The 18,205-nt window shown below is 50.1% G+C and overlaps 1 protein-coding gene across 9 annotated transcripts in view; it reads left to right on the plus strand.

The window, feature by feature from the left end:
* The window catches only part of TLN2 (talin 2), a 222,880-nt gene that overhangs the window by 190,327 nt on the left and 14,348 nt on the right, over nucleotides 1–18,205 (plus strand). For all 9 annotated transcript variants that reach the window (XR_008311436.1, XR_008311437.1, XM_053272347.1 and 6 more), the window contains 8 exons: nucleotides 77–223; nucleotides 1,149–1,250; nucleotides 2,008–2,127; nucleotides 3,231–3,377; nucleotides 5,952–6,118; nucleotides 11,059–11,242; nucleotides 12,926–13,051; nucleotides 16,390–16,506. Coding sequence is in view for 7 of the 9 variants with exons in the window: in XM_053272347.1 (XP_053128322.1) it covers nucleotides 77–223; nucleotides 1,149–1,250; nucleotides 2,008–2,127; nucleotides 3,231–3,377; nucleotides 5,952–6,118; nucleotides 11,059–11,242; nucleotides 12,926–13,051; nucleotides 16,390–16,506 (1,110 nt within the window). In the remaining 2 variants the exon portion in view is untranslated. The remainder of the gene's footprint in view (nucleotides 1–76; nucleotides 224–1,148; nucleotides 1,251–2,007; nucleotides 2,128–3,230; nucleotides 3,378–5,951; nucleotides 6,119–11,058; nucleotides 11,243–12,925; nucleotides 13,052–16,389; nucleotides 16,507–18,205) is intronic.

The raw sequence follows: 18,205 nt of genomic DNA on the forward strand, positions 1-18,205 counted from the left end.
TGCTTTTCCGTTGCATCACAGAGAGAGAGAGAGAATGCATGCCATGTCTGTCTGTTTCCCCATCAACTCCCTTTAGGCTTCGCACACTCACGATGCCATCACCGAAGCCGCCCAGCTGATGAAAGAAGCTGTGGACGATATCATGGTGACCCTGAACGAAGCAGCCAGCGAAGTGGGCATGGTGGGGAACATGGTGGATTCCATTGCCGAAGCCATGAGCAAGGTCTGTGGGGGCACCCCGGACCCCTTCTTTGGGCTGTGTTTTGAGCGGATCCCTGCCTTACGGGAAGGCTCCGCTGCTTGACTTGCTAACCCTCTCACAAATTGTGGTTGCTGTTGGGTTTCTTTAATGACCTTGGCAACGGCCTTTTCTCTGCAGCCTTCATGTTGGTTTGACTACTAGCCAAATGCCCATTGCCAGAACAGGTGAAGTGCCGATGGAGTCACAGACTCTTTTGCAAGGACCCTGGGTCACTGCTGCACCTCTGTGTGCTTGCTCTCTCTCTCACCTGTAGAACTTAAGGGAAACCAGTTGAGAATCTCTGCCGTTCCTATTTGCATCTCCATCTGCATTGCTTCCTCCTGGTTTTCTTTCTTGGTTGCTCTGGAGCTGGACAGAACTCTGGAGGAGGAGGGGCTTTTATGAAGACATGTAATTTCCATTCTCAGTCAGACTAAACCTTGTAGATGAGCCATGAGCACCTCCCCAGAGGCAGTGCAGTGCAAACATGCGTTACATCCCTTTGGATGCTGAGGACAGAAAGCTGGAAATAAGTGTTTATAACATATATGTGTGCAGTGGCCTCCTGCCTCCTCCTCTGTGCCAGGCTTTCTCAACCTTGGGTCTTGAGATGACGTTGGACTACAGCTCCCATCATCATCCCCAGGCCAAAGGCCATTGTGGTTGGGAATGATGGGAGTTGTAGTCTCACAGCATCTGGGGACCCAAGGCTGAGCACTCCTGCTGTACACCGAAACTGAAACCGCCCCAAACTGGCGTCTGATGCCATTCCTGATTTGCATCATGCCTTCTGTGCACGTGTGTGTGTGCGTTCTGGTTGCAGTTGCTCCCTTGTGTTCCTTGGACCCCCGCCTGGACCTCCTGCCTGTGTCAAACGTTCCCCTTCCCTCTCTTTGCTTCCCCCCAGCTGGATGAGGGCACCCCACCAGAGCCCAAGGGGTCCTTTGTGGATTATCAGACCACGGTCGTCAAGTACTCCAAAGCGATTGCGGTGACAGCCCAAGAGATGGTAAGGGAAATGCATGGTTGGTCATCACGAGACGCGTTGAACGGCATCTTCAGGACGCGAGCAGGAGCTTGCGGGGTCTGGACACAATTGTCCTTCTCTTTGCCGGAATGGCCAGGCAGATGCTTTTGCAAAGCCCAGAATTGACTGGTGAAGGGAGCAGCCTTCCCCTGTTGTTTGCCCCGGGCATCTGTTGTTATTGATTGATTGATTTGATTTGATTTGATTTGATTTGATTTCTATACCGCCCTTCCAAAAATGGCTCAGGGTGGTTTACACAGAGAAATAATAAATAAATAAGATGGCTCTGTTATCTAGAGGTACACTGCCACTGAACATGGGGGTTCTGCTTAGCTTTCATGACTACTAATCTTCAAACTAATTGTTAGTTAAACGCTCATGTAGTCAGGAAACCTGTTTCTGGAGGCTGCCTGGTGACTTTTGGCCACAACTGTGTACATTTCCCCCTGGGCGCCCTGTGAAGATGGATCTAATGCGTGTTTAAGGCATCCTTGCAGGCTTTGCTCTTTTGGGGAGGCAGGTGCCCAGCGCGGTCTTCGTGAACTCAAGGGCCCTGCTTTTGATTCAAAGCATCCTTGATGCAGCTCCATGGAGACCAGTCACTTTCCAGGTCTAGTAAAGGATGCCTGCAGCCTTGCCTCCAAAGCCAACAACGCAGCTGGGCTTGATTTTTATTGTTAAATGAATAGCCCACGCTTGCCTCTCTACAGCCTGCTCTGGCGCACTTGTTTTGTTTCAGATGACCAAGTCGGTGACGAATCCAGAGGAGCTGGGAGGGCTGGCGTCACAAATGACGACGGACTACGGGCATCTGGCGTTCCAGGGGCGGATGGCGGCAGCCACGGCTGAACCAGAAGAGGTCTGCAGTCTTTGGACTTTCACGTTAACATGTCATGGTGTTGGTAGGAATGGATGACTCATGGGATGGAATGTGCACAAGCGGGACCCAGGGATGTCGCTGTAACGGAGCGGATGGGTTCAAAGAACCTGGGCCCCTCAGCTCCATCCCTCCCTATTTTCTTCATTATCTCCATCACTCCAAAGGGCCACGGGAGAAAGGGGTCAACACGGGCCCCCTCTCCCCTAGCTACACCCCTGCTCCAAAGGTCTGTCTCTGGGTGCTTCCGCCTTCAGAGGCGAGGATGGAGGCTACCTTCTCCGTGGTGGCTCCTCAGTTGTGCAACACCCTCCCAAGGGAGATCTGCTTGGCGTCCTTTTCACTCCCTTTGTAACCTTATTCCAGCATTCGGCCTGGATGTGTGGAGAGGGATCCTTTCCGGCTAGCCACATCCCTCCTCTCTCCCCCAAAGGCCAGCCCTGACCCTGGGCAGAATTCTTCCCGTGGTTTGGAGTGTGAGCAGCCGGCGTTCCCAAGGATGGGGAGAAAGCCCCCACCTACCCACCCCGATTCAGTGTTTGCCTCTTCAGACCAGCGCTGGGGAGAAGGGGGCATGTGACCCCCTCACACCTTGATGCCAGGGCCATGGCTGGCTGGCCGGCTGCCCCCACTCGCCCTGTGCCTGGACGGGGCTCCTGTGGCTGCCTTCTGCCCTCTTAATTAGCAGGGGGTGCTGTCGAGGTGGTTTGCGGTTCCTGTTCGTTAGGGTCTGGAGATGGCTAGTCCAAACGGGCGGGCTTTTACTGCTGCTTCGGGGCTGAGCTTTGTTTAATTTAGGTTTGTCCCTTTGTTTTGTTGTTCCTTTCACACTCGATTTCTTTGGGGAAAGGCAGCCTAGCAGGGTTTGAAACAGACAGTCTTCCACGCCTGTCTGGAATGGGTCACCATAACATTTAGCACAGGAAGGGCTCTGTGTTTTTGCTGGTCTATGACCGTAACAAGAAAATAACAACAACAACAAAGGGCTGCCTTTACAAGGAGCTTCTCCCTTCTCCTCTTCCTCCTGTGCCTTCCTTCTTCCCCACCCCCACCCCACCCACCGGCCCCACCTCTTGGCTATCCAGATAGGCTTCCAGATCAGAACGCGGGTTCAAGAACTTGGGCACAGCTGCATCTTTTTGGTCCAGAAGGCTGGCGCTCTGCAGATCTGCCCCACGGACGGTTACACCAAGAGGGAGCTGATAGAATGCGCTCGTGCGGTTAGCGAAAAGGTGAGTGTCCTCTGCTGGGTGGTGGGAGCAGACCTCCGTGCAGAATCACAGAATGTCTGAGCTGGAAGGGAGCTTGGTGGTCTCCTAGTCTAGAGCGACACTGGCTGCTGATAAGTTTCAGGGCAAAACACAAGGTGCTGGTCATTACCTATAAAGCCCTACGCAGCTTCAGCCCTGAGCATTTAAGAGAACGTCATCTTCACCATGAGCCCCACCACCTGTTAAGATCATCTGGAGAGGCTCATCTGTGGTTGCCACCAACTCATTTGGCGGCTACTCAGGGACTGGCCTTCTCCGTTGCTGCCCCTGGACTCTGGAATGCACTCCCTGTCAAAATAAGAGGCTCCCCATCTCTAGCAACTTTTTAAAAGGCACTGGAGACATATTTACTAACCCAGGCTTGTAAACCGCCCAGTGACGCATGTTTTGGGTGGTATAGAAATGTGTTAATTAATAAATAAAATAGAACTCACTGCTCAGGGCAAGAAACTGCGGATGCATCCCTGACAGACGGCTCCGGCCTCTATTTGAAAATCTCCAGTAAAGGAGAGTCCACTTCATGAGGCAGACGATTCCACTGGCCAGCAGCTTGTACAGTCAGGAGACCCTTCCTACTGTCTAGCCTAAATCTGCTTCCTTGTCATTGCAACCCCTGAGTTCGAGTCCTGCCCTCAAGAGCAATAGACCCTGCACCCTGCGTTGCTGAAACTTCTGAGGCCTGGTTTTCACAAAGAGCAGGTGAGATGCTAAATGTGTGCCTGGATTTCACCACCACCTGCAGGTGTGGGCTTGCATGACGGAACACAGCCCCCTTCAAAAAAAGATCCCAGCAGACAGAAAACTAGCATGGTGACCTAAAATGGTGATTTCTTTTTTTTTTCCTTCACTGAAACAACACAATTCACCCTTAGAAGAATGGCTTTGTAGGTTATGGAGCCTTGATTTTTCAATGAAATTGGCGTTATTTATGGCTATGTGAGTGTAGAATAAGACTAAAACTGCTTTAAAAAGACTAAACAATGTGCATAAGTAAAATGAGAATTCCCCTCAAAATACAATGCAATAACAAAAATCTAGATCAAGTTAGAAGTTACTGTTATCTAGTGGAGAGCTTTTATCATGATAACAACCAAACAAAAGAAATCCAAAGCCGCACAGGATAAGCAAGAATAAAATTTAACCACATGAAGATCTTCCTCTGCGAGAGTAAACTAGATTTGCAACTCAGAATCAGAATGATGAAATGCTACATCTGGTCTCTTCTCCTGTATGGATGTGAAACTTGGACCATCAAGAAAAGCACATAAAAAACTCGAAGCCTTTGAGATGTGGGGTGTCAGGAGAATACTCAAGATTAAATGAACCAGCAGAACAACAAATGAAGAAGTACTTCGAAAAGCAGTAACACATGAATCATACAGGCAATCAAGAGATGTAAATTGGAGTATTGTGGCCATATCCTCAGAGGGGTAAAATATCAAATACCACAACTAACTCTAGAAGGGAAGCTAGCAGGAAAAAGATCGAGGAGGAGGAAGGGATGGATGGCCTGAAAGAATGGCTAGAAATGGACGCAGAAGATATAATCCACTATTCTAGGGACCACGATCTATAGCTTTTGCTGGCTGCCAACCTCCCAGTCGGAGAAGGCACATGGAGGGAGAGAGAGAAAGGGTAGAATAACCTAAAACTGCTTTGTACAATATTGAGCATTATAACACCTTATTCGTTTCTCTGTTTGTAAGAACGAGGCGGGTGTCATGCGTTCTGTGCCAAAGCACTGCTTTTGGCTAGTTCTGAAGTTCCACCCCTTAAATAGACAGATGAGGCTGTAGCTCAGAGACAGAACATCTGCTTTGCCTGCAGAAGGTCCCAGGTTCCTTCCCTGGCAGCATCTCCTGGTAGGGCTGGGATGTATTCCTGCCTGAAACCTTGGAGAAGCCGCTGCCGGTCAGTGCAGAGCACACTGAGCTAGAGGGGCCAAGGGTCTGACTCGGTAGAAGGCAGCTTCCTATGTTCCTAGTCTCGGCTCACGTCATGCATCTCATCATGTGGACTCGAGGGGATGTACTCAAATGAATTGCAGGGAATGCCCACTGAAATGCACTCGTTCCTTCAGATGGCCATAGGAACGCATGAAATTCGTGAATGCCAACGGCCATGGAATTCAGTGCATTCCATGGCCATTTGGAAGGGACCCGTGCATTCCATTGGGCATCCCCTGGCATTGTTTTAGGATGTCCTGGCACTAGTCCATCACAGGGCTTGCATGCAGACAGTCCCAGGTTCACTCCCTGGCAACATCTCCAGGTAGGGCTGTGAGAGGCTTTGGTCGGAAACCTTGGAGAGCTGCTGCCGGTCGGGGCTGTGCTGTGCTCAGTGGACCAAGGATCGGACTCCGTAAGGCAGCCTCCTATGTTCCTGCTCCTAAAACAGGCAACTTCCGATGTGCCGTTTAAGCTGACCATTGCTGGCAAGCCCCTGGCAAACCCATTGTCTTCTGAAACGAACGGTCTTCCACTGACCACGCCATGTGGGAGTTTTCACCGATGCCTTTGGTGGTCCTCTCGGCAGGTTTCGTTGGTCCTCTCGGCCCTGCAGGCTGGTAACAAGGGCACCCAGGCATGTATAACCGCGGCTAGTGCCGTCTCGGGGATCATCGCAGACCTGGACACCACCATCATGTTCGCCACTGCTGGGACACTGAATGCCGAGAACAACGAGTCCTTTGCAGACCACAGGTCAGTGTGGGGGCTCCAGAGGGGGGCGGTCAGGGGCTAGGCCAGAGGGATGGGGCTGAGGAGAGGCAAACCTGAACCGCCAGTGGCGCTGGGACTGCAGGTGTGAAGCTGGCGTTGGCGAGGCTCTTGGGGCCCTGCTTGTACCAGTGCCCCTCGCTGGCCTACGGGCTCTGGGTGGATCTGCCAAGAGGGCCAGGCAAGTGACTTGGTGACAACAGATGAGCCAAAAAGAAGGGCTCGTGATGCTCTACAGGTGGGGTTCTGGTTGGCCATGGGGAGAGGAGGATGGCTGCCTCCACCCCCAGGGGAAGAGGTGGGAGGAGCGCTGGTCTTGTGGCAGCAGGCATGAATTGTCCCCTTTGCTAAGCAGGGTCTGCTCTGGTCTGCATTTGAATGAGAGACGCCATGTGTGAGCACTGTCAGATATTCCCCTCAGGGGATGGGGCCGTTCTGGGAAGAGCATCTGTCTGCTTGCGTGCAGAAGGTTCCAGGTTCCTTCCCTGGCAGCATCTCCAAGATAGGGCTGGGAGAGACTCCTGCCTGCAGCCTTGGAGAAGCCGCTGCCGATCTGTGCAGACAATCCTGAGCTAGCTGATGGACCAAGGGTCTGACTCCGTATGTAGCAGCTTCCTAGGTTCCTATGTCTTTGTTTAGGGGTTGGGCTTCGTTGGCATCAGCTACCCAAATATGTGCAACTCAAATGCAGGAGTGACGTTTATGTTGCCATGGTTTCGGTTTTGCAGCTGCATATTAGTATCTTATGATGATTTAATGTTTCAATTTTTAAAAAAAATCTTGAGCTGTCTCTGGCTGGAAAGGTGGGATATACATTTTCTAAAATGAAACAAGAACCTGCCTTATTCTGGATCAGGCAGTTTCTTGGTTTGTAGACTCTCCCTTTGAATGCCAGTTGCTGGGGGCGGGTGAGCAAACAGCAGAGGGGGGTTTCTTTGTACCTTGTGACTGTATTGGAAGCGTGTAGGTGGGCGCTGTTGGCAACTGGATGATGGGCCAGGCGGGCCCACCTTGGCCTGATCCAACGGGGCTCCTCTGATGTCTTTGTCCCACCTTCAAGATGCTTTAAAGGGGCTTCTGTGGCTGAATAGCTCTCCTGCTTGATGATGGCTTTGGCTGAAACAAGATGTGGTCTTGCAGCAGCAGGAGTGGGATCTTTTTGGTGGCGTAGCAGATCGTGTGGCAGGCTGGAACCACAGAGACTTGAGTTCGAGTCCCGACTGAGCCACGGAGCCTATTGGGTGACTTTGGACCAGTTTAGTCCAGAGGTCCCCAGATGCTGTTGGACTACATCCCCCGTCAAAGGATGATGAGAGTTGTAGTCCAACACCACCTGGAGACCCAGGATTGGACGCCTCTGCCGTAGCTGACACTGTTTGACTAGGCGATTGGAAGAATAAAATGGAGGGGGCGGGGGGGCATTCGTGCACATTTCTCTGAGCTCCTAGGAGGCAAGGGCAGGGAGATGGAAACCTAATAAATACATTCCACACACCCTAAACACTTAAGCCCTAATCAGACACTGAGCCAACATGCAGGTAACTGTAGATGCTGTGCCAGGTACAGCACCCACAGAAGCACACCTGTCGACCTTCCTGTCACGCACTGAAATCTGCCCACCAGACTTGCGGTATATAATACTTGACTGAAGACATTGCCTGACACCGTTTCTAAACATGGGGAGGCCATGAGCACAGTGTTCAGACAAGCACTATCAGTGTGGTCAGTGCGGTTTCAGCGCATGCTTCTTGGGACGGATGGCAAGCTAGCCTGGGTACAGCTTTATCTGTCTTTATCTGAGCGTCTGCTGAGGGCCTGAATCTGAAAAGAATTCTCCCCTCTCGTGTACCATTGTCTGTTTAATTTGGAGTTCTGTCACCAGAGGGAGCATGTGGTCTGTCTTTTCTCTGACCCTTGCAGCTTGCATGCAGTTTGAGGCGGCCAGTTCTTACATTCTTTTAAAACATTTAAACAGAACGAGTTTATGCCCCTGTTAACTGAGGCAAGAGGCACCTTTTAAGGGGGTGGCTCTCTCCTCAGGAGCAGAGGGAAAGCCACTGGCCCTACCAACCCCAGCACAGCATCCCTCCAGTGGCTGTTGCGTGGATGGACACAGCCATAGGAAGCTGCCACATACTGAGTCAGACCCTTGGTCTATCTCGCTCAGTATTGTCTTCACAGACTGGCAACAGCTTCTCCAAGGTGGCAGGCAGGGATCTCTCTCAGCCCTATCTTGGAGAAGCCAGGGAGGGAACTTGAAACCTTCTGCTCTTCCCAGAGCAGCTTCTGTATGTGATATTTGTAATAATTGTACGCTGTGATTGCTAAATGGGATCAACTGCATAGGCGGTGTGACTTGGATAATCGGAAGGGGTTTGAAACCTGTGCTCCAGAGTCGCTTCTCCAGAGTGCTGAAGACCCTAGCGTGTATGTCCATCACTCTTTCTCTTCTGGCTGGACAGTGGCGTGTAGTTGTTTCAGAAACCTGCAGTGTCTGTTTCACCGGAGACGGCAGTGGGAGAAAAGGAATATCTGTGTATGATGAGAAGTGAACCTTCTCTCAGATCACTTTCAGCTCTTAAAAATAATTGTCTTTCTCCAGCCCCAAACAGCAATATTCTGATGCAAAGGCACTTCTGCTTTAAAATTGCTTTCCGTTACTTTTTAATTTTTGCAGCTGTTCTGAGACACAAAACTGTCTCTTCTCCAGGACCAAAAGCTGTCCTGGGAAGAAGCTCAATTGGCAGGCAGCTTTGCAAATCTCTAAGGCATGGCAGGTTTAAAATGCTTTCTTTTTTATTGCCCCGGAACACGTAATTCCACATTAATGAAAACTCTCTATGCAAAGCCCTGAAGGCTGTTTGGAAGACTCCAAAATATCCCCAACTTCTCGTCTTGCTGGCTTATTATGCAATTGCACTTTTGGGTTTGGAAAGGCACAGCAAATAAAGTTGTGGCTTTTGAGGAAAGGGCCCTTAGTCAGAGGCTTACAAATAAAAATATATATGATTGTCGTCTAGGCACAGAGCAAAATCAATTTAACTGCATCACTGCATTTTAACTAGAATAAAGTCGGGCAGGCGGGAAGTGAGGCTGGGAATATCTTTGGTCAGTAAAGCTGGGAAATGGTTTTAATTTCCTTTTGCCTAAGTGAGGGTTTTTTTTTTCCATATACCAAAAAATATATAAACCTCTTTATGCATTTTTACACTACAAAACAGCTTGTGCCTCTTGGCTATAAAGAGAAATTCAATTTGCAACTCATACGTGAGATGAGTAAGATTCTGAACAGTGTCTGTTGCGAGATGCATGGGGACTTCTCACTGTATCCAGCCTCTAACAGCACTTTGCAAACCTCAGCTTTGATTGCAAACATGCTTCTAGCCCTCATTGTTATGATGAAAAATGGTTGGTTTCTTCTAATATGTTCCCTACATCTCATTTCACTCCACAGAATTACGTTTTTGTGAGTTTCTTGCAGAAGTTATATACCTGTGACAAAATGAAATTTGGGTGGGCCTTTTCCTTTTTTCTTCTGTAGATCTTTGTAAACTAAGTTAACAAAATTTCAGAAGTTGCTGAAGCAAAAGCTGATGATCTGACTCAATAAGTCAATTCTGTATTGTAGATGTGCGAGTAACTTTAGACAGGCTGTTTTTCCCCAGCTGAAAGTCCTCTTCAGCTCTTTGAACAAGCTGAGGACTATAAACTGCGTGAAAAATGCAGAATAGAAGACAGATGTAGCATTTTAGTGTGTTGGTGGAGTGTCAGGTTTTCAGATTTCACAGAGTTCTTTAGGCATGGCAAATTCTGCTGGTCTGGTGGTAGCAAGCATGACTTGTCCCCTTAGCTAAGCAGGGTCTGCCCTGGTTGCATGTGAATGGGAGACTAGAAGTGTGAGCCCTGTAAGAGATTCCCCTCAGGGGATGGAGCCGCTCTGGGAAGAGCTGAAGGTTCTCATTTCCCTCCCTGGCAGCATCTCCAGGACAGGGCTGAGAGAGATTCCTGCCTGCAACCTTGGAGAAGCCGCTGCCAGTCTGTGCAGACAATACTGAGCTAGATAGACCAAGGGTCTGACTCAGTCTATGGCAGCTTCCTATGTTCCGATGAACTTGCCACCAGTTTTGCCCAATAGTTTTCTCTTCTTTACTGGGAGAGACACAGCTGATCCAAATGTTTAGCCTAGTAAGACATAAATAAGCCCTTTTCTGTGTTTTCCGCCATTTCAAAACCCAGCAGAATACATCATTGACCAGCCCTGCTACTTGACTTGACAGCTCCATCCTCGCCTGCCTTGACATCTGCCTGTTTCAGTCAAGGGTCAAGCACTTCCTTTCACCATGGCAGCATCTTGTTCACTTCCAGCGGGAAGGGCTTGCCATCGGATTTTTTCGTTTGTGTGATCCTCTGATAGCCTCTCACAGTTCATTCATCTATTCAAAGTTGATTTTGCAGCCTCAGTTGAGGGTTTATCATAAAAGCCAGTGCTGGCGTGGTGGCTATCACCTGCGTAGCCCTTCACACTGAAGCCCTTCCAGATGAAACCATTGCCAGGAACTTAGGGCCAACAATAAGAAGCACTTTTCCACACAGGACAGAATTAATCTACGGAGTTGTCTGCCACTGGATGTGGTGTTAGCCACTACTTTGGGTGGCTTTAAAAGGGTCTTAAACAAATGCATGGAGGACAGGTCTATCAATGGCTACTGGTCTGGTGACTGTAGGCCAGCCTCTAAATACCAGTTGCAGCAGGAGAGAGGGCATGCACATACCTGGGCTCCCCAGAGACATCCGGTGGGCCACTGTGGGAAACAGGATGCTGGACTAGATAGGCCATGGACTAACGACAGATTCCTTCCTTCCTTCCTTCCTTCCTTCCTTTCTCTCTCTCTCCCCCTCCCCCCAACTCTTTATTTCCCCCCCAGAGAAAATATACTGAAAACCGCAAAAGCTCTTGTTGAAGACACCAAGCTGTTGGTCTCTGGAGCTGCCTCAAGCCAGGAGAAGCTTGCCCAAGCGGCTCAGTCATCGGCAAGCACCATCACCCAGCTGGCAGAGGTGGTGAAGCTGGGAGCTGCCAGTCTGGGCTCAGATGAGCCAGAAACGCAGGTATGAGGGAGTGGCCAGCAGAGGCTACTGCGGGGGGTGGGGGGGTCGGGGCAGTTTCCACTTTCCCCAGAAGCTCCCTCTCTGACATTGGAAGGTCACAAAACCCCCTGCAAAGCACGATTGCAGCCAGAGGCATTCAGGGGAAAGTTCAGTTGTCTCTTTTCTGAGTATTTGCAAGAATTGTCTTGCATGGCAACAAGAAAACTGTTCTCATTTGGACCTGTACCACATTCACTGGGGGTTTAGTGCTTCAATAATGACAGTGCATCTCAGTGGACGGAGCTACATTTATTTATTTATTACATTTATATCCCACTTTTCCTCCAAGGAGTACATGCTTATTTATAGCCTCACAACAACCCTGTGAGGTAGGTTAGGCTGAGAGATACATGACTGGCCCAGAGTCACCCAGTGAGTTTCATGGTTGAATGGGGACTCTAACTCGAGTCTTCCCAGTCCTGGTCCAACACTCTGACCACTATGCTATGCTGGACCAATCTTCCCTGGAAAAGGGAGTCCCAGGTGTTGTTGACTACAATGCCCAGTATCCCCAGCTTCAGTGGCCTTTGGCTGGGGATTATGGGAGTTGTAGTCAGCAACATCTGGGAATCCCTGTGACAGGGAACACATGTGGCTGCTGCCTGCAATGGCGTCTCTGTGTCCTCCCTGCCACTGACATTGTCCTGCAGGAAGGATCCAAATGATATGATGACATGCAACGTACTGGAAGAACCATCTTTAGCTTTGCCTTCCAGAGTCCAGACTAGGGATGTGCATCGAACCGGTTCGGAGGCCCTTTGTGGCCAGAAGTTGGGCGCATGTGCGCGTGTGACGTGTGAACACTCGTACCGGCATCTCATTTGAAAATGAATCCTTGGTGCCAGCCACCCCCAAAGAGATGCAGCTTCCCCCTGCATTTCCCCCAGAAAATCTGGCCAATTTTCTATCATTTTCAATCATTTTCCCGGAACCGAACCCCCGCGATCCCACAGCCCCAATGATTCTGTGTACGCGGTATCTGTAGCTGCGGTTGCAGCCAGGAACGGGACCCCCACGAATGTCGAGGTCTCCCTGCACCTGGCACACAGATGCAAGAGAAGGAGGCGAAGCCAGTTAGGGAGGGGTGCTGCTTCTTCGAGGTAGGACTTCGCAAAACCGGCCAGGGTTTGAGAAGGGGAAGGCCCCAGGCAGGAAAGCATCACGGCAGCCTCTCCAGCTCTGCCTTTGGAGATGCATTTGGGTGCCCTCCTGTTTGCACTCTGCAGAGCCGCGTTGCCATGGCAACTGCCAAGGCCGGCTGGTGAGTGCAGTCCACGCTGCATCCCAAAGGAGAGCTGGTGAGAGAAATGGAGGCCTTTGCTGTGGAGAGCAAAGAGACGGGACTGAAGGAAGATTTCCAAGGCCCGGTCATCTTGCACCTTGATGATCTGATTCTCTATGCAAAGAACCAGAGGGCGTTTAGCACAGGCCTGCAGCAGGGCTCCTTCTAGTCCAGGGGTTCCCAAACATGGTTTCCCAGATGTTGTTGGACTACAACACCCATCATCCCCCTCTCTAGTTGCACATGTTCCCCCTTTCGTATATGTCCTGAGAACAGGTGTGTGAGACATGCACCTTGCTTCTCTCCTATTGCTTTCCACAGCTGTTAAGCCAACTCATTGCTCTGGGTTCTCATCCGACCAGGTTGTGCTGATCAATGCCATCAAGGATGTCGCCAAGGCCCTGTCTGACCTCATTGGGGCCACCAAAGGAGCCGCCAGCAAAGCAGCAGATGACCCTTCCATGTATCAGCTCAAGGGAGCGGCCAAGGTATGCAACACACCTGCTTTCCAGGTAGAAGCCTGATGACAGAAGAGCCCCTGAGCTGAGAAAAAGGCTCTCGGTGCTTTCATTGGGCTTGGTGGTGGTGGTGGTGGTGGTGGTTGGGCTTCTTGGTTGTTGTTGTTATTTATTCGATTTCTATACCACCCTTCCAAAAATGGCTCAGGGCAGAGCAATAATAATAATAATAATAATAATAATAATAATAATAAAAATAAGTGGTTCACCTCCACTTTCTCCCCACCCTCACTCCAAAACTGGTGGTGTTTCTGAAAGATCACCCGTGGCTGTTGGTGACAGGTTGTGGTTCTTGGACATCTTCCATCTCATTCTCTGTCTCCCTCTCATTCCTACTGACGCATATTTTGCTGTAGACCGTAATTTGCCCATGAACATCCCAGTAGCTCTATTCACCCAAATGTTCAGTATTTGCACAATGAGTGTACAGGGTACACAGCTACAGATCTGTACCCAGGTGCAGTCATTCACATGTCACATTGAACGCAGGTACGGCAGTACACTTCCTCTCTGTAACATGCATTTTAAGGTACTGTACCCAGGTTCACTTTTTAAATGAATGTGGGTACAGCCAGTCACACAAAAATGTGTACCAGAGTACAGACATCCGTACACTCATACAGCATAATGTCTGAATCGGGCCATTGTCTCACTTGCAACAGTGCAGCTGTCCTTCTCCCGAAGGTGCACTCTCTGGAGTGCATCAGAGGGGAAATGTTCTGAGAAAAGGCTGTGGGCTATAAACTTAAGCACATCCGAACAGCCCAGCTGGACCAGGCCCAAGGCAGCCCATCTAGTCCAGCATCCTGTTTCACACAGTGGCCCACCAGATGCCTCCGAGAAGCCCACAGAGAGGGAATGAGGGAGCATTCTTATTATCAGTCAGCATAAGAATAGAAGAGCCCTGTTGGACCAAGTCCTTTTAGTCCACGTTCTCTTTCCCTCATTGGCCAACCAGGTGCTTCCGAGGAGCCCACGCGCAGGGGTCAACCCGACCCAATAGCCAGCTTGCCAACTTGCTTTGGCAGATCAGCTCCCCCACCCACCTGGCCACTGGTGGGGGGTGGGCTCCCCGGAAGCCAGGTGAGTGGCAGAGCCGATCTGCCGCTGCAGGAAGGAGTGCCGGGCATTAGGGATGTGGACGGAACCAGGAGGGGGAGGCCCGAAGGCAGGCGTGGTGCAGCTTTAAGGGTGGGGAAGGGTGCACTTACCCCTCCTGCCGCTCTTTCCCTGCTGCCCCGTTTGCCCTCTTTACTGGAACTTAGTTACCGCCGACTCGTTTGGTGGCTACACAGAGACAGGGCCTTCTTGGTTGCTGCCCCGAGATTGTGGAATGTGCTCCCTGCTGGGATACGATCCTCCCCATCTATGGCAATTTTCAAAAGACACCTGAAGACCCATCTTTTTGCCCAAGCTTTCTCAGCTTCCTAAAAAAAAAATTGGGTTTTAATCTCTGGTTTGTTTTAAAATCGTTAAATTCTTTTAAGTTTTTTGTATATGTTTTTAACTGGTTTTATGCTATTGTAAACCGCCCAGAGATGAAAGTTTGGTGCAGTGTACAAATTTGATAGATAAATAAACAAACACAAACAAACAAACAAACTTAGTGAAAATATCTGACGCACTGGCACGCGCATGGAACACCCACTGATCCACACCACAGGCGCTTCAGATATTTCCAGTTAGTTCCAGTAAAGAGGGCAAACGGAGCAGCAGGAACGTACGCTGCCGCCCCAATGGACTTTCTAAAAATGGAGCGCCGATAGGGGAAGAGTGGTGGGAGGGGTAAGTGCACCCTCCCCTGGCCTTAAAGCAGCATACACACCCCACCTTTGAACCGGTGGGACCACCCGCCACAGCCATAAAGGGCCTCCAAACTAGTTCCATGGACATCCCTACTGGGCAACACACTGCTGCTTGGAGTAGCTTTATTTTATTTATTTTTCATTATTTAACACATTTTTATACCGCCCAAAACTTGCGTCTCTGGGTGGTTTACAACAAAAACAAAAAGTGAAAACATTAGTTTTAACAAATGACAAATTAAAACCTTGGTTAAAATAAATGACAACAAAAAGTTAAAACATTATAAGGATTTAAAACCTTAAAGCAATATTTCAAAATGAAGTTAAAACTATTAAAACGGTATTTAATGAGAAGCCTGGGTGAACAAATGTGTCTTTAAAGATTTTTTTAAAATTGTCAGAGATGAGGAAGCTCTTATTTCAACAGGGAGTGTCTTCCAAAGCCTCGGGGCAGCAACTGAGAAGGCCCGTCCCTTTGCAGCTGCAGTGGAGCTGAGCTGAGCGCCTCTTAATTTGTGCTTAAAAGTGCCTCTCGCCCATCCCCCAGCAGTGCCCGCACCGGCCACTCTTGCTGGGGGCTGACATCCAGACTGACGCTGCACCCTTGTAAATGTGTTGTGGCCGGGCAAGGCTGTGCACTAGTTTCACGAAGCTGAGCTTGCATTCCAGACGAGCGTTGTGCTGATGCATCACAGTGCGCTCGCACAAGAGGATGTGCAAGCTGTGGGACGCATCCTGCTGCAAAGTCTCTTCCTTGGTCCATATATGTTGCAGAGCACTCCTCCTCTCTTCTTGTCGGGCAAGCACAAAGCTTGTACAAGCGGACGGAGTGTGCAAGAGACTGCGCAGCTTTGAGCATCTGCTTAGCTCCCCAACCTTCTTGCATGCGCTCATCTCTGTTGTGTGAGAGCTGTGTGGATCTGGGTGTCAGGCAGTGACATTTGTAACATTAGGCCCATTCACACCCTATGTTCAACACTCGTACGAGTGTACAGCATACGCTGGTGCAGCCATTCACATGTTATGCTGAACGCAGGTACAGAAGTACACTTCCTATCTGTGCCATTTGAAGGGCCTGCATCCAGGTTCACTTTTAAAATGAACCCAGGTACAGTCATTCACACAAACACATGTACGAGTGTACAGACATCTGTACACTTGTAGAACGTAATGTCTGAATCAAGCTCTGAAATCTGATATCTTCATGCTCCCAGTTAGATGCCTCCGCTCACTCCTGGCCTCTAGGAAAGTCTTCCTCTCGCTGTTTATCCAGCCCCCTTCCTACGACACAACTGTGCCGGTTTTTAAAAAGCCATCTAGGAAAGGATTTCAGACTTGCAGCAGCTGATGATGATGTCTCAGCCATTCCAAAGAAGAGAGGCCACCGTGATCGGTCTGCTTGTCTCCATTTCTGTATCTGCACCAATGTGTGGATGGATCTTGACTGAATTCTTGTCATCCAGCCCTTGACAACGGGAGAGTTTCCCTTCTCTCTCTTTTTAGGTGATGGTCACGAACGTCACATCACTTCTGAAGACTGTGAAAGCTGTTGAAGATGAAGCAACCCGCGGGACCAGAGCGCTGGAGGCGACGATTGAGTACATCAAGCAGGAGCTCACGGTAAAGGCTCTGCGGGCTGCATGTCCTGAAGTAGGCAAGCCAACTCTGGCCGAGATCCAGTGCACTTTCCCAAACCAAACTTTGAGGAAAGCCACCTATTTCCCAGGGCAAACTATGCCAGATTTAGTGGTCGTTTGAAATATGTGCAACTTGCCTTCCAGTTAAAAAAATCCCCAGGGCAGTTTACACAACCTATTAAAAATGATATTAAAAAGGCATACAAGTATACCAGCTTGTGGGGGGAAAAAACCCCTGTAAAAACTAATTAGTAGCATTGATAATCAGAGTGATAAACATCAGGGGTTGGAGGGAGGTAAATGGGGCAACTCAAAAACCCTTTGGAAAAGATCTATCTTAGCCTGGCATCTCGAAGTCAAAGGTAATTGTGGCTATGGATGATGGGAATTGTAGTCCAACAATATCTGAGGGTCCGAGGTTGGGAACCCTGACCTGGGGGGGTGGGGCTGACCCTCACTGGAGATCTTCAGAGGCTGGGACAGCCATCTCTTGGGGTTGCTTTTGCTCTGGGTGTCCTGCATTGAGCAGGGCTGGGCTGGATGGCCTCCAAGACCCCCCTCCAGCTCTGTCATTCCATGTCCCATTTGGTAGCTTATATGACACTGCCCTGAGGCATAGGATTGGCTCCTAGGAATCTGTCGGCCCCACGTAGCCATGAAGAACGAACTAAGGTGCCCTTCGACTGCTAATTCTGCTTCTAGTTGCTTTTTCATTGTTGGTGGTTTGGAATATCAGGTGGTTCATAAATCTCAATAATAGCAATAGCAGTACTGATTCGGAGCTTCAGTCTGCCTGACCCAGTATTGTCTCTTCTGACGGGAAGAGGCTTGAACAGGGACCCGAGCCGAAAGAGGCTTTTTTTAGCACTGCAGAAAGGGGCATTTCTTAGCTCTGCTACCCAAGATCAAAGCCGGGACCCCTGAACTATGGTCCTCATGGTCCTCATCCTCCCTCTTATGGTGCCAGACCATTAGTCCACCTTGCCCAGTGTTGTCTCTTCTGACCAGCCGCAGCTCATCTCAGTATCTCCTGCTGCCTTCAGCTGGAGATGCGGCTGAAGCTGGACTGGGGCTCTTCTGCATGCCAAACAGGGCCTCCTCCGCCTCCGAGCTCTGTGAGTTATGTGGAGCCTTGGGCCACTTTGCAGGGCAGAGGGAGGCAGCTGGGGCCCTGGGAAGCAGCTGCAAAGCCCTCCAAACTTGGGGGGAGCACAGGTTAGGAGTGACTGGTAGTGTGGGAGGGATGGCTTTCTGTCCATGGGTGCTTCTGTCAAGAAGGTGGGCAATACCTTGACGAAACAACGTTGAAATAAACGAGACGCGGATAACTTGGGCCTCATTATGCTTGGTGAGCAGCTTAGTCTGGATCCTGCCCCATCTGCCACCAGCTTGCTCCACAGCGCATGGAGACTCGTGCGCCAGGGCTTCAGGCCTGTGGCCGGTTCCCGAAGTGATGGGAAGCTTCATGACATGGCTGCACCGCTTTGGACCTCTGGCAGCCGTTGGACTCCGACTCCCATCATCCCCAGCCACAGTGGCCAATGGGGATGATGGGAGTTGTAGTCCAACAGCAGCCCGAGATCCCAAGTGGTGCAGCCCTGTCATAAGCTTTCCCAGCACATCGGGGAAACGAAGCTCTTTGCAAGGCAGGTGGGCGGGTGGGAGGAGCAGTTTTCCATTTA

This window comes from Hemicordylus capensis, chromosome 10 (genome assembly GCF_027244095.1).
Source record: "Hemicordylus capensis ecotype Gifberg chromosome 10, rHemCap1.1.pri, whole genome shotgun sequence".
NCBI lineage: Eukaryota > Metazoa > Chordata > Lepidosauria > Squamata > Cordylidae > Hemicordylus > Hemicordylus capensis.